The sequence below is a fragment of the Ruditapes philippinarum genome, unplaced genomic scaffold (genome assembly GCF_026571515.1).
Source record: "Ruditapes philippinarum isolate M1 unplaced genomic scaffold, ASM2657151v2 ctg2116_1_1_1_1, whole genome shotgun sequence".
In the NCBI taxonomy this organism is placed as follows: Eukaryota; Metazoa; Mollusca; class Bivalvia; order Venerida; family Veneridae; genus Ruditapes; species Ruditapes philippinarum.
This window is the reverse complement of record NW_026864579.1, coordinates 76,596-104,345: the sequence shown is the minus strand read 5'-3', so window position 1 is coordinate 104,345 and position 27,750 is coordinate 76,596. Positions and strand designations below refer to the sequence as shown.

Below are 27,750 nucleotides of genomic sequence, written 5' to 3'. Positions count from 1 at the left end.
CCCAACTCACCTGTTGAAAAGCTTTAGAAAATAAGTAAAAGAAAAGAAAAGAAAAGAAAAAAATAGAGAGAAAGAATGAAAGAAAGAAAGAAAGAAAGAAAGAAAAGATAGAAATAAATTAATAAAGAGAGAAAGAAAGAAAGAAAGAAAGAATAAAGAAAGAAAGAAAGAAAGAAAGAAAGAAAGAAAGAAAGAAAGAAAGAAAAAGAAAGAAAGATATAAAAAAGAAAGAAAGAAAATTTAATCATAAAAAACATAGAGACCTAAAACATGTAACAGTACCTAACCAAAAGAAAGAAAGAAAGAAAGAAAGAAAGAAAGAAAGAAAAGAAAGAAAGAAAGAAAGAAAGAAAGAAAGAAAGAAAGAAAGAAAGAAAGAAAGAAAGAAAGAAAATTTAATTACAAAATGTAACAGTACCTAACCATTATTCGAACATGTTAATTAATACATGAATACAACACCGACACGGCCACTATGAAAATATTACGTTTAACGTTTTTTTTTTAAATTTATTATGTTTCAGTCTGCCTTATCTATTTTTTTGCATTGTTATTAATTTTTGCTACTAAACAAATAAACAAATATCTATAATCTTATAGTTATTTGAAATAGCTATTGTGTAATAATCCGCTTAAGAGTATTATAAGAATTTAATAACTTAATATATATGTTATATCATGACACATCGTTTCTTTAACTTTGTATGCTCTTGTCCGGATTCAAAATGGATGGATGGATGGACGGACGGACGGACGGACGGACGGACGACCGACCGACCGAGCGACCGACCGACAGACCCTTCCCTGCCATATTTATTTATATTTATTAATTTATTTATTTATTTATTTATTTATTTATTTATTTATTTATTCAGATAAACGTGTTTCAAAAAGCACGCAAGAGAATATCACTACCCACTGGAGTTACTTCCCCTGATCAGTACTGTGTAAAATTACCCTTTTTTACTTTGAATTTTCTGAAAGTCAGAAAGACCTTACACTAAACATGAATCGTTTATTGTTGCCTATACTGTATAGTTGGTGGAAATACTCTCTTTTGTTTCATGCAATAGAAATAAATCTTTAGAATAAAAAACATTTTGTTTTATCATTAAGGCTCAGTATGCCCCAGAAATGTTCATTGTTGTTGATACGGGCAATTTATCATGAACTACATTTTTCTTCTGTTATGCATGGGTATGTTGCAAAATAAATATCAACATTTTTTGTAACTTGATTTATTATACATTAAACACGTCTAGTTAAACTTGACTTTGAAAGACTCTCGAGTATTCTTGAGTCCATTTCTCGGCAATAAACATTCTGGTGCAAAACGCTCCGATTAGGGCTCGAACTTGTCCTTGACACTGGTACAACTAGGTCATCGTTCCCTTTTTTGCAATTGGATTAAAACAGTGCTGCACTCCACATACATAATGTATTATGGGCTATGTATTCTATATTCTTAATTCCAAGTAAAGATAGCATAAATTATGTTTGTCAAGTTCAGTATTAGATAAGGGTCAAGCTAATGAATAAATAATGTATTTCATTTTCATTTTTATTACTTACATTATGTAAAACATGCTGATTTTTTACATAAAACTTCAAATAGTTTTTGAGGGAGAAGGGTCGTGATTGTGAGTCGCTTTTTTGGCTTGACTTTCGCTACAAAAACATTAAATACCAGACAATTCTGTTGTTATTTTATGACATAATAGCCAGATCTAAAGTGAAAAATAACCGCTTTACCCCCCAACAACCGCCCACTCTGAAAATTACACAAAATCATGCGTCGAATATTAGAACATTATATATAAAATATAATATTTATTTATATTTGTTTATGATGCTGATGAATGACGAAACAGGGCATAGAAATTCTAAAAACGAATCCCGCCATTACACGGTGCCTATGTCACGTGGCATTTTATGATCTGCATGGGCAGAAGGGGGCTAGGGGGACTCAATACTGAAAGCAAAATACGGTCTAGATTTTATCTTCTGACATTTTTTTTCATTTTAATTGAATCCTTTCGTTCTGGTGAGTCACACACATAAAAATATTAGGGGATCAAAATCAGTATTTTTTACGGAAATTGAAGACGTGTGTTTGAAAAATCACGCATACATGGGCTTATTTGATGTATCATGGCTGATATTACACAGTCAACTTTGACACCAAGGTGCTTAACGCACTTTGGGGTTGGACTCTAACGTACGTGACGAACTTTGAGGTAAAACTCCAAAGTGCGTTTGACCACAAAGTGCGGTGTTACAAAGCGCCTTAAAAAGAATAACACAATATTCGTATATTAGAAATATTGTTTCGTTCTATTTTTACCTTTCACATGCTAGAATGACGTCTGCTTAGTTTTCTAACTTATGTTATCATTTTTTTCTCCAAATTAGAAAAAAAATATATAAAAAATGGAAGCGTGATCAGAGGCTGTGTACTTGCAGCATGGTATGCTACGAATTATTGTTGCAGCTTTTTTGTTGTTGTTGTTTGGTAGTAATACAACGCATCGACATAGTAATTGTCATATGGCGTCCTACCAGCTTTACTGGCGGAGAGAGGCCTCAAATTGCCCCTCAGGCACATATTGCAAACTAATGAGTACCACCGACGTTGTCTTAACCAGCTGGAAAAGTTTCTCACATAAAATCATCCAAAGTACCTGTCGGAATCCGAAACCCACAGCAGTGAGAGGCTGGTAGCCTTAACCGTCCGACCTAGGAAGTCCACTGGGATGGCTGCCTGCTGACTAGAGTTTTACATTGCTTGACATTTTGACCTTCATATTTAATATTGCCATACAGAATAATAGTCATACGTCATACTGTTCTACTTTTTGCAGTGTTCGTCTAAATATTACACGTAAGTTTGACACATAAACAAGTTAATCTCCTTATGTTAAAAATGCCATTGTCATAATTACATTTATTAAGTAATTTATTTTGTTAGACTCGCGACCTACAGTACTAGTTTATCATTGATGGATGGATGGATGGATGGATGAATGACCGACCGACCGACCGACCGACCCCTACCCTATCCTATTTATTTATTTTATTCATTCATTCATTCATTCATTCATTCATTCATTCATTCATTCATTTATTTATTTATTTATTTATTCATATATTTATTTATTTATTTATATATATATTTATTTATTTATTTATTTATTTATTTATTTATTTATTTATTCAGATAAATGTGTTTCAAAAAAGCACACAAGAGAATATCACTACCCGCTTGAGTTACTTCCCCTGATCAGTACTGTATTTTGTATGGAATGTAAAATTACCCTTTTTTACTTTGAATTTTCTGTAAGTCAGAAAGACCTTAGTAATACACTTAACATGAATCGTTAATTGTTACCTATACTGTAAAATTGGTTAAAATACTCTCTTTTGTTTGATGCAATAGAAATAAATCTTTAGAATAAAAAAAAACATTTAGTTTTATCATTAAGGCTCAGTATGCCCCAGAAATGTTTTTATTTCTATTTCTTAAAAGCCGCTTATTGCTGTTGATACGGCCAATTTATCCTGAACTACATTTTGCTTCTGTTATGCATGGGTATGTCGCAAAGTAAATATCAACATTTTTTGTAGTGATTCATTTAACATTAAACATGTCTAGTTTAGCTTGACTTTGAAAAACTCTCGAGTACTCTCGAGTCTATTTCTCGGCAATAAACATTCTGGTGCAAAAAGGTCCGAGTAGGGCTCGAACTTGTCCTTGACACTGGTACAACTAGGTCATCGTTTTTTGCAATTGGATTAAAACAGTGCTGCACTCCACATACATAATGTACTATTGGCTATGTATTCTATATTCTTAATTCCAAGTAAAGATAGCATAAATTATGTTGTCAAGTTCAGTATTAGATTACGGTCAAGCTAATAAATATAGATAAAGTATTTTATTTTATTTTTTATTACTTACATTATGTAAAACATGCTGATTTTTTACATAAAACTTTAAATAGTTTTTGAGGGAGAAGGATCGTGATTGTGAGTCGCTTTCTTGGCTTGACTTTCGCTACAAAAACATTAAATACCAGACACTTATTTATTTTATGACATAATAGCCAGATCTAGGGTGAAAAATAACCCCTTGACTCCCCAGCCCCCACCCCCCCGCTCTGAAAAATACACAAAATCATGCGTCGAATATAAGAACATTATTTATAATATATAATATTTATTTATATTTGTTTTCGATGCTGATGAATGGCGTGACAAGGCATAGACATTCTAAAAACGAATCCCGCCATCACACGGTGTCTATGACACGTGACATTTTATGATCTGCGCGGGCAGGAAGGGGGCTAGGGGGACTCAATACTGAATGTATAACTCGGTCTAGATTTCATTTCATTTTAATAGAATCCTTTCTTTCTGGTGAGTCACACAAATAAAATTTTAGAAAATAAAAAAATTGAAGACGCGTGTTTGAACAATCACGCATACACGGGCTCGTTTGTTGTGTCATGGCTGATATAACACTGTCAACTTTGACACCAAGGTGCGTTTGACCACAAAGTGCGGTGTAACAAAGCACCTTAAAAAGAATAACACAATATTCTTATATATATATTAGAAATATTGTTTCTTTCTATTTTATCTTTCACATGCAAAATGTCGTCTGCATAGTTGTCTAACTTATGTTATCATTTTTTATCCTAATTAGAAAGAAAAAATAAAAAGATGGAAGCCTGATCAGAGGCTGTGTACTTGCAGCATGGTATGCTACGAATTATTGTTGCAGCTCTTTTGTTGTTGTTGTTTGGTAATAATACATCCCATCGACACAGTAATTGTTTTATGGTGCAATACCAGCTTTACTGTTGAGGAAAGGCTCCAAATTTCCCCTCAATGAGAACAACAGACGTTGTCTGAACCAGCTGGAAAAGTTTCTCACATAAAATCATTCAAAGTACCTGGCGGAATCCGAAACCCACAGCAGTGAGGGGCTGGTAGCCTTAAACGTTCGTCGACGGAAGTCCACTTGGATGGCTACCTGCTGACTAGAGTTTTATATTGCTTGTCATTTTGACGTATATATCAAATATGGCCATATGGAATAATAGTCATACGTCATACTGTTCTACATTTTGCAGTGTTCACGTAAGTTTGACACATAAACAAGTTAATCTCCTTATGTTTAAAATGCCATTGTCATAATTACATTTATTAAGTAATTTATTTTGTTAGACTCGCGACCTACAATACTAGTTTATCATTGCATACACCATACGCCTTTTTACGTATTAAAGTTATTGACAATGAAAAGAATGCAGAATTTATGTCCCTAAATCGTCTTAATTTATTAAGCGATACTAAATTACGGCTAAGCCCTTTAAGATTTATCAGAGTCATTGTATTTTGTTTGACCTCTGAAAAACAAAATAATCTTTGCTGACAGTAATATAAAACGAGTGAAAACGACCAAAACAAGTCATTACAGTGAATTGCGTCATCTAGTCTATATTGTTATATCGTTATTTTTATGCATTTAACATTATTGTTCATGCCTCATTACAACAAGTCCAACTGGCTTAGAGCTAATTTATCTCGTGTGCAATGATTCTCGACCCATTGGTTATAGTATTGCTACGAGCCTGTTTATATTTTGTCATCACATGTATGTGATTTATCTAATTGAACAAATTAGACCGAAAGAGTAACCTACCTTCAAATAAGAAGGAAAATAAAAACGAAGTTATTTTATTTATTTTAATGATAGATTGTATGTTATTTGTGCTGATACGGTGAAATGTTTCGATTCAATTGATGGTTGAAAAATTGTACAATTGCTGTATACATGTTTAAATATTTAGAATAGTAAGTGATATGTATGAATAAAAACTAAAACCATGTTTTAAGTCATTTATTAATTATTCTGATTATTACTTTTAGTTATGCTGTAGCCTTTTAGTCAACGGGTGGGGGGGGGGGGGGTCTGTAGGAGCACATTTGTCTCGGAACACACATTTGTCGTACGTAAGACCGATCGCGTTCGCATTTGTCCCACGTGAGACAAATGGGACCTCAAAATGTCTACCCAAAAAACATCTCATTTGTGTGACAAAATGTGCTCCGATCAAGTTTTTTAGGGGAACAAAAGCACATTTTGTCTCATGTTTTTTAAGGGACAAGAAAGCACATTTGTCTCATGTCATTTGTTAATGAATTATTTGTCACATATTTTCCCACGGTAGATTTTGTTTTAGAATCGAGGTTCGCCGTTTTACTTCATCATAAATAGGTTTGCAAATGTTTTAATATAAAATCTTAAACATAAAACCTACAGTGGAACTATATATACAATGTATTTCAATACCTCTAATTCAAGAAATTTGATTGGCTAAACCTGAAGCACGACATTCCTTGGTACAATGGTTAAAGTGCGATGGCACGATGGTACGATGATGAAAACGCGATGGTACGATGGAGAAAACATTATGATACGAACGTGAAACAACGATTGTATGATGGTGAAACAACCATGGTACGATGGTAAAACGTGATGGTACGATGGTGTAAGCACGATGCTACGATGTTGAAAATACGTTAGTAAGATGATGAAACTGCAATGACATTATGATGAAAACGCGATATTATTTTCACCATCAAGTCAACGAATCATGGTATTTTCACCATCCTGCCATCGTTGTTTCATCATAGTACCGTGGTGTTTTCATCAGCGCACCATCGCGTTTTCAAAATTGTACCCTCGTGCATAGTGGATCAGAGAGACAAAAGTTGTTGCTTATGTCCAAACGAAACAACGTAATCAGGCGATGTTTAAACGATACAATATCGTGACTCGTTTTCGCATCTCGCTGGAATCTCGCGCCTCGCTTTGCATCTCGTACTTCGACTTGAGACAAGAAAATCCTTCGAGGCTAAATACCGCTAAATAGTATTCCCTTTATAATCTATATAAAACAGACGTTTTTCGAAGATCTACAAAACATAGCTAGACTCATTTTAGAGAACAAATCATGAGTTATGATAAAACTGATAAAAGTAGGAGTCATGCATCTCTTAAGAAAATGTCTAGCGTCACATTTGTTAACATAAAATCACTTAACATAATCTGCTATGACGTGGAAGAAACTCCAATATTAAAATTGAAATTCACTTTATCAAGTACAATTTTACCAAAATGTTTCAAAAAAATATCAACGATGAAATTTAAACAGAAAATATCTTAAATTTAGACGTCTGTGGCCATTTGCTAAGAGAAAAAATGGTGTCCAATACGACAAGGCCAGATGGCTCCGCGCTGGTTCCTTTACCATAGTTCAAACCTTTGAGAAGCACAGACACGAAGCGATGCGCGATATTTTACCGAGAGACACGACATGAAGAGCGAAAGTTCGACAAAACATGACGTGAGGCACGATATTCTACTTTGACATCTCGTGGTACGGGATACTTCGACATTGCGAGATCTCGTGTTACAATATCGTGCATCGATTCGTGTCTCGTCGGAATTTCCCGTCTCGCCCGATTATGCGAGGCCGATATTCCATGATTATTGCATTACCCGGATTATTTTAGGGACTCATACACGTTGTAAGAGCTTTTTCAATAGCGGATCTGTCGGAAAATGGCGATATTTTATCTGACGAAAACAAAATATGTATGGGATGATTTTCTCATTTTCTTTCTGAGATCATGAAGTGGCCTCCATGTCCGAGTGATTTCAAAAAACCACTTCCCCCTAACCGCTGTAGGTTCGACACTCCTTTGTGGCGTCTAACTATTCATGCGAGGAAACCCAAATGCAGAATATGTACTTATCCTCGTGCACACGCAATAACTATCCCTTTAGAAAGTAATAGCTATCGCTGCGCACGTAATAGTATTAGTATCGGATGGCCACGTAATAGCTATCGCTTGCGCACGTAATAAATAAGAAAATACTATGTCCCGTTTATGCAACCGTAGATTGCTTAGACTATTTTTAAATCATTTATAAAGCTTAAACCATCCACAATCAATAACGATAAGAAAGGACACTCTGTATATGTGTTTGGGCTCTGGATACTGTACTGGAAGAAATTTTCATTGTGACATACAGACAGGGATATTCTTTAAGTTAATTAATATGTGACTCCTATGCAGAGGCAGGAAGTGTTTGATTGACCGGAAGTGACCTAAAAACGGTATTATAAATACAGAAAACGCAGGACAATTGCTGATAGCCGGTATATGGACGAGCATAATTATTACCTTTTTAGAATTTTATGAAAGACTGTGAGACAAATTTGCTTTGAGTGTCCTTTCTATTGCTGGTCGAACACATCTGTCTCATTTCCAATTTGTCGTAAACATGAATGTTTACGAGCACATCGGTCACACATCGTGAGACAAATGTGTTCCGAGACAAATGTGCTCCTACAGGGGTCTCCCATGTTTTTTTTCCCTGTTTTTGGAATTTTTAGAATTGTTTTCAGTTTTTTCACTAAACAATGTCGACTCTGGTCTTTTATTGGAGAATAAAGTTTTAATGATTTAGTTGTTTGCTGATGACATGACCATCATAGGTCAATCGCCTGAGGAATCACTAGAAGTTTGAGGTACTTTAAAAATCATTGTGATAACTGGCGACTTAAGATAAATGCAATCAATACAAAAACAATGGTCTTTCTTAAAAGAGGTGAATTATTATGATTGTAAATAAACTGAAGTGATAAATGACAATAGCTACCCTGGAGCTGCTACACTGGTACTAGCTTTTTTTTATTGAACCAGGAATATTTGTTAGGTACATGTAAGGCGATAAAGCTAGGAATGTGTTATTGTGAAAATGTAATGAATATGATTTAATTTAGTCCAAAATTATTGTGTCAGTTATTTGGTGCTTTTGCTGTTTCTATTCTGAACTATTCATGTAAAGTCTGGGAATATTCTAAGTCGATACAAATTGAAAGAGTGCATTTAAAATTTTGCGAAAGATTATGAAAAGTGAAACCGAATACATGCAATGCCTCACGGCCTCGACATTTGTTCTTTGATGTCGCCTCAGTCAGCGTTATACCCTCGTAACTAGCTCGTTTCATATAGTTACAAGAACAATTACTTACTTATAATTACGAATATATATATTCACACATATCTTCACTTACGGGGCCTATTTATAAGACCGAGTTGAGTGGCATTATTTCATGCAGTCAGTTTTTATATATGCCACTATGTAGGCATATAATGACATTTCCAAACAACAGAACTAAGGGGTACTAAGTTATATATATCAACTATATATTTAATTTTACCATAGGTGAAAACATATTGACCAATAACATAAAACCCCATTAAAAATATATACATTTGTGGGACATATATCATTTACTACTAAAACCGGCCTACGGGCACTATGTTAGAAGGGTAGCCTACGCTCCCATACATCGTTTTAAACATGCCAGAGTTGCGAGGCCTTATGTATGCCCCACATTAAATATAAACCCCACAAGTATGGTCTCAAATAGACCGATGCCCCGTAAATGGAGGAATGTGACTGTATATATATATATATATAAGGCGTCTTAAAGTCCCCCCAAGGTAATGCGTTTTTAAATCGTCAATTGTTCCATTTTGACAAAATGACATTTATCAGCCATTAAAAAAGAAACACCGCTTTTAACCCTTTCTGCACAAGTATTTATAATATTCATCAATATTAGTTTCGTCATTTTTAAAATGGACGCCTTCCTTTGCAAGGTCTTTCGCCTTGAATGCGAATCCGATTGCATCGTTTATATTTTCTTTAAGTTCACACACACGTGCTTGACACAGATTGTATATCATTTCTCTCCTAAGCTCGAGTGAGTCACGTGATCGCAGCAGACGAGATAATAGCTGCTCCGCATGTTCAAGTTCACTCCCGTCCACACTTTCGTTTACAAGTACTTTAAAATTGCTCCGGACCTTAAGGAGCCCCATTGCGTTTTCACTGAGATAGATTCTACTCCATATTTGAGCTGCTGTTGAATCAAAATCTTCTTGCATGAAAAATAGACCAAGGTCCCCGCGTGATATTGTGTCTTTTAAATGATTTTCAGCAGGGGAGTATGAATAAAGAATTCTAGACACAAATTGTAAATCATGAAACAAAAAAGACTTCACGAATGTTTGGTCACATCCGTCGCATTGTGTAAATGCCTCATCCATATAGCGTTCAGCAGAGGCCACGTGGTCCGCATGCATTTCAGTCACCGCCATCTTGCTGGCGTAAATAATATTTGTAAAATTTGGATCTACGTCATCTGGTAGTGATTGCTTCATTTCGTCTAATATTTGAACTCTTTTGTCTCTATCCCTATAATAGTAATAAAAGTGTAAAACATTAGGATTTGCTAATATGACATTGACCGATGTGAAGACAATATTGTAATCTGCTGTTGAAAATGTTTTCTTGTCCATACGTTATACATTGTATATTATCCTAAAGTGTCATTATACTCATTTTTTTCATTGTCAAGGTAAACAGAATTGACAATATATTTCAGAAGAATGTCTGTTTTAGTATATGCTTTCCAGCGGATAGTGAACTTATATTTGTTTATTGTTACAATGATATTATAATTATATTTTATTTCACCGTAGCCGGACTATATATAAATGCAGATGAAAAGAATATATGAGCCGCGTCATGACAAAACCAACATAATGGATTTGCGACCAGCATGGATCCAGACCAGCCTGCGCATCCGCGCAGTCTGGTCAGGATCCATGCTGTTCGCTATCAGTTTCTCTACTTGTTATAGGGTTTGTAAGCGAACAGTATGGATCCTGATCAGACTGCGCGGATGCGCAGGCTGATTGGATCCATGCTGGTCGCAAACCCATTATGTTGGTTTTGTCATGACGCGGCTCATATAATAAACAAGCAAATTCGTTGAATTTATATCCCTCGCCGAGTACTGGTTATTATTAACACAACAACTGAAGACATAAGGCTTTATTTGTATATTAATCATGGCATAAACAGTAATATTCTTTGAACTTGATAAATATTCAGGGCAATAACAGAGCCATAATTTTGTGTTAAATAGTAAAATCTGGAAATGCCAATGAGATGTATGCATACTACATAACTAATCAAGGGCCATAAATCTGAGTTATAAGTATCTGACCGGGAACAAGGCGACTATATGCACATCTCCTCTTAGTATCCCATAAAGTTTCATTGAATTCCAGCCAGTAGAAGCAGAGAAGTAGCGAGGAAACAAATATGTTTCTATATGGATACTGCATAAATAATCAAGGGCCATAACTCTGAGTTAAAGTGTCTGACCGGAACAAGCCGACGATATGCGCATCTCCTCTTGGTATTGAAGGTTCCCATAAAGTTTCGTTGAATTCCAGCCAGTAGTTGCAGAGAAGTAGCGCGGAAACGATTTTTACTCCATATGCATACTGCATAACTAATCAAGGGCCATAACTCTGAGTTAAAGTGGCTGACTGGAACAAGCCGACGATATGCGCATCTCCCTTTTGGTATTGAAGGTTCCCATAAAGTTTCGTTGAATTCCAGCCAGTAGTTGCAGAGAAGTAGTGCGGAAACGATTTTTTCTCTATATGCATACTACATAACTAATCAAGGGCCATAACTCTGAGTTAAAGGGTCTGACCGGAACAAGCCGACGATATGCGCATCTGGAAAACAACCTGTCGATATGTTTTTATTCTAAGAAATCGTTAAAATATCAAAAATATAATGTAGCGCACCAAAGATTGACTTTAGTACTTATCATAATTTTAAAAAAAACGTTAAAAGTTTCACTGTCTAGTTTAGTCCGAATAACGGGATAAAGTTGTTTTCCTAAATGCTCCCGCTCGGACCCCCAAAAGAAATTTATCCCGTTTTCAGGTTTAAACCAGACAGTAAAACTTTAAACGATTTTTTAAAAAATATCATATCAAGTTAGTACTGTAAAGCCAGTCTTCATCAATGTGCTACATTATTTCTCGATATTCTAACGATTTCTTCGAATTAAAAAGAAGATATATTCGACAAAAAATAATAATTATTTTTATAATAATAAAAGAAAATCTGAATGTAAGCATTTTGCAAGTGCGCGATGACGTAGTATCCTAAAATCGAAATTAATACCGGCAGATATAATAATATTTGACTAAAATTAAAGAACTGTATTTCAACATTAACATAATGACTTTATGATGTAATGACATCAAGAAGTATAGAGCATGTGACGTTACGCGGCAAACATGAGAATAATGACAAATTACCACTTAAAAGTATGAAATAAATAGAAAATTTGTTTCTTTCACATGCAATATTGAAATATATGAGCCGCGTCACGACAAAACCAACATAGTGGGTTTGCGACCAGCATGGATCCAGACCAGCCTGCGCATCCGCGCAGTCTGATCAGGATCCATGCTGTTCGCTTACAAACCCTATAACAAGTGGAGAAACTGATAGCGAACAGCATGGATCCTGATCAGACTGCGCGGATGCGCAGGCTGGTCTGGATCCATGCTGGTCGCAAACCCATTATGTTGGTTTTGTCGTGACGCGGCTCATATTTTAATCATGGACGCCAGATGTTCTACTTTAATTCTTGGCTACGCCACTCATGAAAATATTACATCGTAAGTTACCAAAGTAAATTATAAAATTGAAAGTGTAAACTTGTTTTACTTTCACCTATACACGCACTATATCGAACCCTTGGATGGGCATAATGTCAATTTAAACTTTCAAATTTACAATGTATGCACCGTTTAAACAACTTTTATACATTTTGTTGTGCGTGTCGTAAAATGTTTTATGAATTTTACCACTTTAAAAAACTAAAAATTGTAACTGTTTAACAAATAAGTATCACTAATTGTGAATGCATCAAAAACAGATGTTTTGAAGAATATTCTTTTCTGTAAGTCATTTACTTGATTTGTGGTGAAATATTGAACCAACTTTTTTTTAAATGGGGAAGTGACAATATGCAGTAAAATCGTGATTGCATCTTATTTTCAAACATTTCAAATTTTCTTTAAATGATTGTATCAAGGAAGTTAGAAATAACATTTATTATAGTCAATTTGCGTGACGGCTACAACTGTTAATTTATTTAAACCCTATTTCACAATATTCGAATTTCCTAAATATTTGGACATGACATCTCTAATATGAAAACGTATAATAAGTCACTATACAAATCCGAAAATTATTGAAATTTTAGAAGGAAAAAAAAACTTGTTCATAAATCAAATTATATTTACTTCATGACCATGATCACTCTATTTTAACGTCTTTAAGTAATATAAATGTAGATTTGGTTGCAATCTCGTTAAAAACTGTTATTTGGTTTTAAATTTGTCAGGTACAAGACATGTTATTCACGTAAAATAAGTAAATTATTTTATTTTCCTAAATATACTTTAATATGTCCGTAATGACTTGCCATTTTGAACGTCAAACTGAGGGTAGAAAGGAACTGATACGAGAGAAATAATGTCAACGTAAATCTAAAAGTAAATGAGCCGTGTCACGACAAAACCAACATAATGGGTTTGCGACCAGCATGGATCCAGATCAGCCTGCGCATCCGCGCAGTCTGATCAGGATCCATGCTGTTCGCTATCAGTTTCTCTACATGTAATAGGGTTTGTAAGCGAACAGCATGGATCCTGATCAGACTGCGCGGATGCGCAGGCTGGTCTGGATCCATGCTGGTCGCAAACCCATTATGTTGGTTTTGTCGTGACACGGCTCAAATGATGAGTGTCATGGTAACACTCAAAATAACATAACATTTAGTAGTATTTCTTTCCAATTTTATGATTAATCAATAACTCACGTGACCCACATAAATATTTTTAACTATCCCTCGACAATTATCGGTAAAATACTGGGACAGTCTTTTAATATTTCAGACAGTTTTTATTTTTTATCCATATCAATTATTGTTCAATTGCTATTACAATGGTCAATCTTTTGAAATTAATTTATCTCACTTTGACAGTAAAAAAAACACGACACATTGTCGCTTTAAACGTGCAATTTATTGGATAAAACTGTAACACGAAATTCAAGGATGTCGCTGTGACACACACCATGCACACGCATATTACGATTTGCTTGTTAACTGCCTGGGGCAATGAAAATATGTTTTTTGATAATAACATTGAAAATGTATTCATTTGCATAAATGAATGTAAGGCAAATGTACCTTTTTATATGTATATCTTTATATCCAGCTATGAATAAACACTGTTTACTATAATATGTTTATAAATGAAACATTGAGAAATATTGACGAACTAAAACGCGTATTTTCATATTCGGTGTTTTTACTGTAATTTTTCTTTTCACTGCAGTAAAACATATTTTCCGTATTTTCACTGGTGTCTTGTCGGACTACTTTCTTCTTAATTCTGCCAGTACACAAAATGTAAGGGAAAGTCATTCAAATTGTAATGTCAAAAAGAGAAAAATGTATCATAATAAACAGGAAATCCATTTTTTTCTATAAATGCATATTGTTAGATAATGGTAGTCCCGTATATTCTTAGTGAATGGCAATCTCAAATTGCTAGATAACGACTATCTTATATTGTTAGATAACCGTAATCTCATATTGTTAGATAATGGCAATCTCATATTGTTAGATAACGGCACTCTCACATTGTTAGATAACAACAATCTCATTCTCTTAGATAACAGCAATCTCATTTTATTAGATAACGACAATCTCATATTGTTAGATTATAAGAATCTTACACCGGCTGCCGGTACAGACCGGAATATCTAGCTCGAGGGTAACTGTTTACAGCGGTAACGAGGCTCTACCGAGTTTCCGCTAAACAGTTACCCGAGAGCTAGATATTCCCGTCTGTGCCAACAGCCGGTGTTTGATTCTTTTTCTTGCATATCACATGTTAATTATTTTCAGAACAGATATTATGAAAACTGATATTCTCATCACGCACTTTTTTCTTATAGTAGCGTATGAACATACAACTTCACTCATAACGGAAAAATGACGTCATCCTAAGAACGCGATTCATTCATAAAAGGCGCGCATCAATGACGCCATTTAAAATACGCGACTTGTCTTACATGGGGGGTGTAAGACAGGGTTTTCTGGCACCGGTGTAAACGGTAGATAATCCTCTCTGACATGCAAGCAAAAGGTTATATCACATTGTCAGATAATGGCAAACTCATATTATTAGATAATGATAGTCCCAGATTCTTAGATAATGGCAATCTCATGTTGTTAGACAACGGCAATCTCATTTTCTTAGATAACGGCAATCTCACATTGTTAGATAATGACAATCTGATATTGTTAGATAAAGGTTATATCACATTGTTAGATAATGACAAACTCATATTGTTAGACAATGATAGTCCAAGATTCTTATACAATGGCAAACGCATATTGTTAGATAATGATAGTCCCAGATTCTTAGATAATGGCAAACGCATATTGTTAGATAATGATAGTCCAAGATTCTTAGATAATGGCAAACGCATATTGTTAGATAATGATAGTCCCAGATTCTTAGATAATGGCAAACGCATATTGTTAGATAATGATAGTCCAAGATTCTTAGATAATGGCAAACGCATATTGTTAGATAATGATAGTCCCAGATTCTTAGATAATGGTAATCTAATATTTTTATATATGGGCAATATCATTATGACATCTTCATAGATAATGGCAATTTCATATTGTTAGATAATTGCATTTTCATATCGTTAGATAATGGCAATTTCATATTATTAGATAATGGCAATCTCATATTGTTAGATAATGATAGTCCCAGATTCTTAGATAATGGTAATCTAATATTTTTATATATGGGCAATATCATTATGACATCTTCATAGATAATGGCAATTTCATATTGTTAGATAATTGCATTTTCATATCGTTAGATAATGGCAATTTCATATTGTTACATAATGGCAATTTCATATTGTTAGATAATGGCAATTTCTTATTGTTAGATAATGGCAATTTCATATTGTTACATAATGGCGATTTCATATAAAATCTCATATTCTAAGATAATCACATTTTTCATATTGTTAGATAACGAAAATCATACGTTGTTAGATAATAGTAATCTTATATTGTTAGAAAATGGGAATCATACATTGTTAGTTAATTGGAACCTCATATTGTTAGATTATAGTAATCTCATATTGCTAGATAACGAAATTCATACATTGTTAGAAATTGAGAACCTCATATTTTTAGATAATGGTTATCTTAGAGTTTTAGATAACGGAAATTATACATTGTTAGGTAACGGCATTTTCATATTGTTAGATATTAAATGGCAATCTCATATTGTTAGATAACGGAAATTATACATTGTTAGATAATGGTTATCTCATTTTGATAGATAATTGCAATCCCATATTGTTAGATAGTGGTAATTTCATAGGTTAGATTGGGCCATATTTTAAATAATTCTAGTTAAATATTTATATTCCTGATCATAAAGGAAATAAATGTTCAACATCAGCAAAAAGTATGCGCATTGCTATACTTTAGAAGATACTTCTATTTTGGAATGAACGCGTAATGTTGAAAGTAAAAAATAAAACTATAAAACCTGTACTGTGCCACTTTCTGGTAGATGACCATCGCATACCGATTGACAAGGCGCTGTTTCCTCGAAAGGTTCCGTTCAGTAATTATCTCGCTTTTCAACAATAATGAACGCCTGTTAAGTTCAGGTATTCTGCCCTGCTTGAATATATTGTTATCCATTTGAATTTTCATGTTATTATAGTAACGAAATGTCGCACGTGTAACTGCTAAATCTGCCCCTTGTGACGGCATGGCGATTCCTGAACCGTATCGTTCCAGTTTCAACTCATCAGCAAAAGCATGTTGACCTATTTCTTGAAATAATCTTATAATGTTCTGAAAGTCAAGAAGTTGAAAGATTTTCTTAAAAAGCGTTTTATTCCTGTCACATCTTTGTAATTGACAGAGTGATATTAAGTTGAGTTTTTCGTCAATTGTTATATATTCATGTTCGTGCAGCCAGACAATAGCCTTGTGTATGTTGATATTACCAGTAATGTATTTTGGTATCACTTTCTCGTATACTTTCCAATCACGTAGACTCACCACAGTACGATCTCCCATGATAACCGCTAGATTCATGTGAATATCCTAAAATATATCCTATTTAGTTGTTAATATATATTCACATTTTATTTTCACAATCATGAAACTGTAAGTGATTGACTATCGTTTTGAAAGCTAAATGAAACACACACAGATATGTATCACATGCATGATTTAAAATAACCAAGTTCCGTGTTAGTGCGCTTGATGTAACTTTATGGTGTACCTTCTTCATTCCCGACGATTTAAAGATATATTATGCTCATCCTAGAGCAAAGTGTTTAATCGAAACTATAAAATTCTAACTGAATATGTCGATACAGAATAAAAGAATGAATAAAGTAAATGTAGTCTATGTATGAGAAGCTGCGTTCCATATTACGGGTCAAGTAAAGTTGGTCCTTTCTTAAAAAAAAAGAAAAAAAAAAGAAAAAAAAACCCAAACACTACTATTTGTTAATGACTCGATATATTCACATTGTGACCACATATAGTTTGTAGAGTTTTTATCATAACATGTCTGCTTATATATTTATTTCATATTTACAAAGAGATCGTGTAGCAATTATCAATATTTTCTTATATAAAAGTTGAGCATAGTCTCTATATTTATTAAAACTCCTACTACCTTGGTACATAGTCAAGTATGTTTAACCCTGAAAGAAGTTCTTTTGTCTAGACGACAATTTCTCAATGATAAAATCTACTTGGGTTGCAACATTGTGTGCTTAAAAAAACACAATGACAAAACAAATATATTATTTACCTATGTTTCAATATATAATAATTTTGGTTAAGGATATTTATTCATATATTTTAAATTAATATAAACTTTATATGTAATAAAGTATATTATTTTAATTAAGCTTTTCTTCAATCTACTTAAAGACTTCCGCAAGCAAATCGCAATAACTAACAACAAACATGTAGTGAAGAAAACCATAAAATTTACTCCCCTTGTACTTTAGAGCGTTTACGTATAGGTATTAGCACCCTAATGCATTACCTCCGCTTTGAAGAGTATTCAAATAGGCTAGAACTACTGTTAACTACATTGAAAATGAGGGCCATGGGTTCAATCCCCAGAAGGGTCAACATTTTTTTTCTTTCTTTTTTTTCTTTTAACATTATTTATGTATCTCTCATGTCCCATTGGGAAATAAAAAAGTGTTTAATTTTGATTTTTTAATTTATATAGATATTTATTGGCTAAATTATGCTAAATCTAGTAATAAATATGGTACCTGATATTTTCAAAGTGTAATATAATCAAAACTAGACGGTAAAAGTATTTCATATTTTACAAGATCAACCAATATACTTTTTTAAAAATTTAGGGAAACTTTGAAAACAGGCACTCATTTGGGTAAATTTTAAGAATTTTTTAAATTAGGCTCCCTAAGTAGAAAATGGTCAGACACGTGGTAAAAATGGGTGGGGTAGGGTAACATTTTTATACAGATTTCATAAATTTTAAGTAGAAACCAAAATTTTGCTTATTTGGATTGTTAGCTGAATGATACTATTTGTTTCTTGCCAAAAATTAGTGGGAAAACATTTTTCATTAGAATGTTATTGCAGATCATTTAAAGGTTCCTACTTTCTAAAAAAGGGCCCTAATAACATCCTAGCTTGAGTTCAGAAAAGTGGCCATAACTTGATTTCCGTACGGTAAACTTTGTTTAAATTTTGCATACAGGTGTACTTTAAGGTATACATCTGACTTATGATGTCAATCTTTTAGTTCCTGATAGTGCCCATTAGGGTCCTAATACCGCGCATGCGCAATTCGTTGATTTCGAAAATGTAGACATCATTCTAACAAATTAAGTGATTTTGTATGATAAATCAAAAGGCAAAGAAATATTTAAGTTTTACAAACAGACCAATCGAACTTACATTTTGATAAATAATTACGTATCAATTAATATACGAGAAATAACGTAACAATCACGTGATTGACAGAAGAGGAGGAATTAGAATTATTATCTTAAAGGCCATTATGCCCTATAAGTGCTTTAAATTTTATTTCTCAAAAGCCTTTTATTTTTGGTGTCCTGTTTAATTTAGTTTTCAGAATTTTACTGGCTGGCCCTGTTCTTGGATCTGTTGCTTTTTGTTAGTGACTAGTGTTATAGTTATCCTGAATTTGGTGAAGTAATAATGCTTATTTGTTTGCATTTGCTACTTTAATGACAACTAATTTCGCATTTAACGCTACTTTATACAGGAGATAAGAATCTCACATGCTCTTATATTATTATTTAAACACGAGATTATAAATCAGCAATACGTTTTAAATGATTCTTTTGTCTGATTATTTATGATAACAGCGAATTGTTGTTGGTGTGGTTTGTTGTTGTTGTGGTGTTTTTTGTTGTGTATTTTGTTGTTGTTAGAATAAAAAAAAAAATACAGAAATATTTTATAGGGGATATTGAATGAGTGTAAGTTCAATACTGAATTTTTTGCACGAGTTGAATAAAATTATATTATTCGAGCCTCTGGCGAGCATAATATTATTTTATTCAACGAGTGCAATAAATTTAGTAATGAACTTACACGAATTCAATATTCTATTTATCACATACCCAAAATAAGACCGTTTAAAGTGAAATAAGAGTCATTTTTCATTGACGCGCCTATAGTATCACGCTAACATTTAGCGCGTCTTTACACTATGTTTATATACGCTAATGACGTCACGTCAAAATATATGCACGGCCGTGCAATACCATATTTACGGAGTCGTAAAATTGGCACGGGTGTGTGATAAATAGAGGATATTGAATGAATGTAAGTTCAATACTAAATTTATTGCACGAGTTGAATAAAATTATATTATGCGAGCCTCTGGCGAGCATAATATTATTTTATTCAACGAGTGCAATTAATTCAGTAATGAACTTACACTCATTAAATATCCTCTATTTATCACACACCCGTGCCGATTTTGCGACTTACGGCCGTGCAATACCATATTTACGGAGTCGCAAAATCGGCACGGGTGTGTGATAAATTTACATATTACACATCTGGACAACTCATTCTGTAATGTAGAAATCATTACCATTCTTATTTTGTATTAAACAATCAAATTGGGGCAGAAATAATAAAAAACTATGACCGTCAACTATAGTTACAAACATGACTGTTTCATTGTCATGCGCATTTTATATTCAGTTTAAGCGCTTGAGTTTAAACTCTTTATTTTTACACTATACGTCACAGTATTTTTGCAATGACCTGTATATTTGGCTCCTCCTCCTAACAAGTCATTCAATCTGGTTTGCGCATGCTTAGTAGACTGGGTATATAAACCGAGCACGCTTCTGCAAATTCCTTTTCGATCCAGTCTCCGAGCTCCAGAAGCTGCCGTGAACTAACACGGAAAAATACCCACCCGCCCTTCCCATTTGCTTTGCTGTTGTCTCTTTTTTCTGTTTTCAGGTAATAACGACCGCCGCGATACTTAACCCTTCTTCGTCATGGCTGGAATTATCATTTCAACAGTCAATATTTGTTTTGCGACATCCGGAAATTTACCAACGTCGACTGCCAGACCCCTATCATTTGAATCCGACGTCGGTTCAAAATTTACATTTAACTGGCCTGTACATAACCATAAACATTTCGAACACCTGTGGGATGCAACTGACTTTCGAATATTTGTAGAATAGTCATAAGATAACCTGTAACCGATGTCGGTACAAAACAAAACACTGTTAATTCACTTAACCCATGTGTAAATAAATCACATATTGTCTTTAAAAAAGTATTGATATAATGGTTATTATCATGTCATTAAATTGTTATACATGGTTTCAAGCAAGTTTACTTACATTATATATCACACTACTATTTATTTAAAATAATAATTTTCTTATAAAGAACGTTTCTCTTTATTGAGCTGTATGTATTTTATATGTTTACTGGCATATCTGAACAGGTCCGTTGTTCTATATTCTGAGGAATAGTCTGAGGAGGTTTCCTCCGTGCATGCCAACGGATGCTACGGTTCCTCTTACAAAAGGGGTTTTACGTAGGCGGCCAGTATTCCTAAGACGAATATACGATCAAACCTGTTGAGTAATTGTTCTGGTTTGGAATGTCCTAGACATTCTATGGCAGTTTTGATCGTGATATGCTTGATAAATGTATTTATATATACAAATGGCTGTATCAGTCTTTTCAAAATTTAACTAATTTTTATTGATAATATTTATAAAACATATTTTCGGATATCAAGTGTTTATCATATCTGGCATTGTCAGCACATTGTCTCTTTTTTCGAAACATAATTTTAATTGATTATATCTGAAATAAACATATTAAGCTACCGAAGCATATATAAGCAATATATAAAATGTCACTTCCGACTGTTAGGATATGAGTATTAGTCATATAATATTATAATTGATATACATGTAATTGTTAATATTATTCTATAACAGATTGTCTGGAATATTTAATGATCTTATTCAGCCGTCGATATGGCGAAAATCTAACATAAAATTACAGGTTTTTGCAATCGATGACGAAGCAAAACCTATTTTATAATATTCTATTTTTTATCAAGGTTCAAATTCTATTAACTTTATGTTACTTAATGATCAGTCATGACGGAAATTTTATGCCAACCATAAATAAAATAAGTTAAACATATATGTTGCATTTATTATCATTTGTTCCTTTAAAGTGACTATGTTGGAAAAATAATAAGATATATAAATATTACTTTTAAAAACACAGGGGGCCCACACAGTGTTTGGATGGTATATACTGCTTGATAGTGACCTTAAAATGAGATTTTAGTCATAACCTTATAATATGTATATAAATATAAAAATGCGCAAATAGTCGTGAAGCGCTCTATATTCGTCTGTTTCGAACGAAATCTTCAAATCAGAGCAGAATCTGCTTCGACGTAGACATCTTGGGGAAACCCCGGTCACGTGACCAGCCGGTGTATCGAGACCTTTCATTGGTTCGGTAGGAACTTTGTTTATAACGACAACCAATGAAAGGTTTCCATACACCATGAACCAGAATTTCCAACATGTAATTCGCCGAGGCAGATTTTCTGCACTGATTTGAATATTTCGTTCGAAACAGACGAATATAGAGCGCTTCACGACTATTTGCGCAGGTAGGTAATAGAAACTATTGTTGTGTTATTGTTTGCATGCGTTTATTTGTACCTCACCCTTTTTAAAATTGATATTTTTACCCGTGGAATTTGATGTTGCGACATCTCGTACGACTAAGCAATTTTGTGACAGAAGTGAACGGTTTTGAATAAATTTCTCTTAAAATGGGCTAAGGTAATTCAAAATAGAGTTAGTGTTTATCAATTGTGGATTATATAAGCTATGCAACGCAGTATAGTTTTTGGAATTTTTATTTAATTAGTGGAAAATCTCGCATGAAATTGAAGGTGATCGAAAATTCTCTATTTACCGAGTAATGCCCCTTGTCTATATTTCTATACATATTATAAGGTTATGACTAAAATCTCATTTTAAGGTCACTATCAAGCAGTATATACCATCCAAACACTGTGTGGGCCCCCTGTGTTTAAAAACATTTATGTTTTTTCCGGGTTTTACAAGTAATATACGCGTCCGTGTACATGTGGTTGAAACAATCTTTTGATTGAAATACCGGTATTATCTATCCGCTAGTGTTTTCCTGTCGTCTGATGTATTGATAATATATTTTTAACGCGCGATTTCCTAATCAGGTAATACAAATGGGGAAACACAAATAGTTTTTTTTCTGACGTGGCTTATTTTTCCTCCAATTAAATTGAGGGAGAATGTGCGTATTTTCATTTTTCAAAAATTTTTCAGTAAATAAAAAGCATTTTAAAATTTTCTTTAAAATTTTCATTTTTTGATTTTGACGCGCTATTTATTCTTTTTTTTAAAAAAGACGCAAATACAATTAAACATACATAAAGCGCAGCATTTTTTAAAAGCCCAAATTTTTAACATTTTTGTTTATACAAAGTGTTTTTGTTGATTGGGTTGGAAGCTATAAGCTTATTGGATCCATTTCTGGAACCAACCAACACTTCTTGCTCAAGGAAACAACGACTTGCCCCCCGCAACATATAGTTCGAAATGAATCGTGGGTATAAGGCTCATCAGTTTGAACTTTTGAAAGACTGACATTATTCCTGTAAAACAAATAAAATGATTATACTTTTACATCATCGCAAGATGTGGCGATTAGTCTTTGATGTTCCTTTATTGGATAGGACCCACCTTGCGATCCACACTTCTTTTGAGAAGACCCTGCAATATTTAAATATTTCAAATAAAGCACTTTTATTTAAATTCTCTTGGTTCAAGTGTAACCATGACCGTAAAAAACGAAAAAAAAAAAAGAATTCTAAACAATATTTTATTTATGACCAGAGGTAAATGTTTATGCCTCATTACACTTTCCGAGAAAAAATAAATATGTAGGAAACCAATCATTTTCTAACCTTTGTTTGTTTCGCTATGAACGAATAATTTTTAGCAAAACATTAATTATGTATAAACGCAGTCTTGATATGATAAAAACAAATCTACCCGCGCTATGGTTTTAAGTATTGCAAAATTTCAATACCTAACGACTTTTTACACTATTTATCAAACCTGAAACTTTTACAGGTTTCCTGGTGGTTAATAAATCCCGCATGATGTATTTTAAAAGCCCGCGACAATATGTTATATTTTGTAGATCAAATGTTAGTGTGATCGACGTATCATGTCGGTTCATAGCTCTGACTTCCTTAACTTTATATGTCGACAGGTCTAGCAGTACTATAAAACCTGTTAGCTGAAGTCTCTTTAGCTAGTCGGTTAATTGCTTTACAAAAGAAAATAACCTATTACATGTACAGAACTTTTCTCTAATTACTTATGCATTGGATTATAGTTATAGTATAGTATAGTATAGCGAAGAGACTGTTATTGTTATCAAACTAGCTGTATAGCAAGCTTATGAGCAAACTCCTCGCAGCGGTTACTTCCCCTGATCTGTACAGTAACCACTGCCACCACAAGTAAATTCGGTCGAATATAGCCGGATTTATTTTTTTTCACTTTTAATTTTAAAATAGAATACTTTATGTCATTTTTGTTTTTTCTTTCGTGAAATAGTAATGCTTTAATGTAAATCAAGAAAGTAAAAAAAATATTCCGTATAAAAATTATTATTTTGTAAACATAACGTAAGATATTTTCCACTGTGACACCGTTTTGCATAGTAAACAAATGGCAGAAATATAAACAGTTATTGAACGATTGCACAAAAAAGATTTGATCCGGCACTTGTTTTAAAGTGATAACCAAGATTGGTGGTGTCTTGAACTTATTTTGTTCTGGTAAGGGATGTAATTATAAATCCTTTTGCCAGTTTGATATGGGATCCCCTGGGCGTTCTGAAACTGGCCGCCATGTTTTTGTCACATGATACAACTATCATCACGTGATTTCAGTGGTGGCAGTGGTTAAAGTAGCAAAGCGTGACGTAACCGCTGTGAGGAGTTTGGCTTATGAGAAGACCCAGGTTGGTATTGCATTTGGATCCCCCTGGGGTCAATGTCAAGCTCACCTTGATTAAAAATAGAAAAATGCTTCTGGACAATAACTATAGTAAGGAATAAATTATAGCAATCAAACGTGGTGTTGAGCAAACTTATATAAAGGCCTAGGCTGGTAATGCATTTGGACCCCCTGAGTTTAAGGTCAAGGTCTCCATTAATTAAAATATAACAAAATGGTTTCCAGACAAGAGCTAATGCAATCAAGTTTGGTAGAAAGCAAGCTTATATTAATACCCTGGTTTGGATTGCATTCGTATCCAGGTCACTGTTACTAAAAAAATGGTTTCCAGAAAACAATTACCTCGAGTTTAGGAAATGAGATAGTTTTTTATCAAACTTGGGGTATATAAGGGTTATATGATTGAAAACCTGGGGTTGTTTATCAAACTTTTGGAATATTCCCCCTTGTGTAAAAGGTTCAAGGTCACTGTTTAATAAAATAAGAAGAAAAAAGTTTTTTCCCGGACTATAACTACTACAGGGTAGGCATGAGAAAATTGGATTTTAAAAGCAAAACTTATATGGGAAGAATATCGCGGTTTAGTTTTGGCTTTTTATGTCTCCTGGGATCGAAAAAGGGTCACTTGGGTTACTAAAAAAAGAAGAAATGGTTTCTGTTTTAAAGGATTATTTGTCAAGCAGTTGATACCCTTCTATAATTTTAGGTTGAAAAATTAGCCAAAAAAGGCAAGGTTGAAAGGAAACGCAGGTATAAATCAACCCTTGAGAGATAGTTCTAGTTATAACAAGAAGGGAGTCCTTAACAATTTGGAATGCATGACCCCTTTGTTTTTAGGGTTTAGGCCCCATGGAGAGGATATAAGTTGAACAATATAGTAAAATAATTATACATAATATTATATAAATACAATATATTTAAATTAAAATATTTATGTGATGTTTGATGTTTTTAATCAATGTGTTAGTTATTTACGCAAACAGGAAAACGTATATAATCTGCTGTAGAATACTCATGTGGCCTGTAAGGCCCATGGGCCTCTAAAAAGACTTATCTAAAGAAGAGAACGTTACCTGAGATATCGCACTGTGCGTTTGAATATTGTCAATAAAGCATGTTACTGGCGTATAAAAGTTGAGAAACATCAAAAGAAATTACCGCACTATGCGATCAGGTAGTTTAAATGAGAAATGTGTTATTACACTGGATGGCTGAGGGGTTGCCTTTTAACAGTTGAGGCATCGAAGTTGCAGCCACCGTGTATCCTCGCAAGAGGCGACCAAATATGTTCTCGAATTAATTGAGTCTAGGTATCTCCCAGCCCTAGCAGGTGAAATGGTTTTGACCCGTTCTGTTGTTTTAGGTTTGTTACACCCGACGTTAGCCAAAATCATCTTTCCAGTGCCGGTGCCATATGAACTTAATTGTTGTTGCGCCGTAAAACAAAGCAAAACAACAAACACTGTGGATGCTGTACTTACACAAGAGGGGGAGCTCAATGCTTGTAAAGTATCATGCATAAATACTATTAAATAGTAAAAATGCAAGATTTTTTGTGTATTTAAAACCAAGCTGTTTTAAATATTCCAAAATGCATGGTGTCTTTCCAAAATTTAGAGATGATGTGCTAGATGCAGAGAGACAACTTGGTTGATGATTGAGCCTAGGGGACAACTGTCGTCCTTACTTCAGCACATACGCAGTAATACATTATCAAAAGCACAGTTGAAATCATAAAAGAAAGTACATATTAAGACATTAAATTTAAAACATGGTAGAATGTCGAACAAGAATATCCATTTAATGTTATTATGTCAAGATTTGGAAGAACTGTCGTCATTAAACATGAGCGACTTTCTTTGAAAATGGTCAAGTGTTCAAATTAAAGACATCTTTGGCAAAATGTTACATTATTAATCTTCTGATAACACTCAGAACCTGATTTATCCTTCTCTTATCAGAAAAATATCAGTGCAAAGAAAACAATGTATGGTTGTTTCCCTCATTTGATGGCAATGGTACATTGATGTGTCCTCCTCTGTATCATTTGTGGGTATATTTGTCACAGGATGAGACAAATATGCAGCCGGACCGGGACTCGAACTCGGGACACTCGGAATTCCATACTATTCGGCTATCCGGCCGCTTACACATATTCTCCACTAAAAAGTGAACAGTTCTAAGCCGTAACATACTCCCCCTACTAGATTGTAATTCGTCCTCGAATTTCACAGAGTTACAGAGTAATGTGAATTAAACTCTGAGCTATATACAGTCACGGTCCCCCGTTGGGCGCCAAATGTCACAGGGTGAGCAAAATGTGCAGCCTGACCGAAACTCGAACCCATGACCCTCTTAATACCGTACCGCGATTCTACCGACTGAGCTATCCGGCCACATCTTCTCCCCTAAATAGTAAACAGTTCTGAACTGTTTTGGGTAATATTCATATTACCTTTCTCCTCTGTGTCGTTTGCGGGTATATTCACATTACCCTTTTCCTCTGTGTTATTCAGGTGTTTATTTATATTACCCCGTCCTCTCTGTCATTCTGGGGTATATTCATATTACCTTTTTCTCAGTGTCTTTCGGGGGTATATTCATATTCCCCACGTCCTCTGTGTCATTCTGGGGTATATTCATATTACCTCGTCCTTCGTGTCATTCTGGGGGTATATTAAAATTCCTTCTTCCTCTGTGTCATTCGGGGTATATTCATTTAACCCTCTTCCTCAGTGTCATTCGGGGGTATATTCATATTACCCTCTTCTTCTGTGCCTTTCGAGGGTATATTCATATCCACTCTTCCTCTGTGCCTTTCGAGGGTATATTCATATCCACTCTTCCTCTGTGTCATTCGGGGGTTTATTCATTTTCACTCGCCCTCTGTGTCATTTGGGGGTATATTCATATCCTATCGCCATCTGTGCCATTCGGGGAATATTCATATCCACTCGCCCTCTGTGTCATTTAGGGGTATATTCATATTACCCTCTTCCTCTGTGTCATTCGGGGGTATATTCATATCCACTCGCCCT

The 27,750-nt window shown here is 34.1% G+C and overlaps 1 protein-coding gene across 1 annotated transcript; it reads right to left on the bottom strand.

Moving 5' to 3' along the window:
• Positions 1-9,104: 9,104 nt before the first annotated feature.
• LOC132726155 (uncharacterized) lies at positions 9,105-17,342 on the bottom strand. Its single transcript, XM_060711424.1, has 2 exons — positions 16,630-17,342; positions 9,105-10,345 (listed from the first exon to the last, which is right to left on the bottom strand). Exons 1-2 carry the CDS (start codon positions 17,187-17,189, stop codon positions 9,667-9,669), a joined length of 1,239 nt encoding a protein of 412 aa, XP_060567407.1. The 5' UTR covers positions 17,190-17,342; the 3' UTR covers positions 9,105-9,666.
• Positions 17,343-27,750: the final 10,408 nt, after the last annotated feature.

What these genes read in the sequence shown, in the direction of transcription:
- LOC132726155 (XM_060711424.1), bottom strand. Translation starts at nt 17,189, where the DNA reads ATGAATCTAGCGGTTATCATGGGAGATCGTACTGTGGTGAGTCTACGT. An exon ending in CAGAAAGTGGCACAGTACAG is followed by an intron (nt 10,346 to 16,629) that starts GTTTTATAGTTT and finishes TTACTATTATAG; the next exon opens with GGATAGAGACAAAAGAGTTC.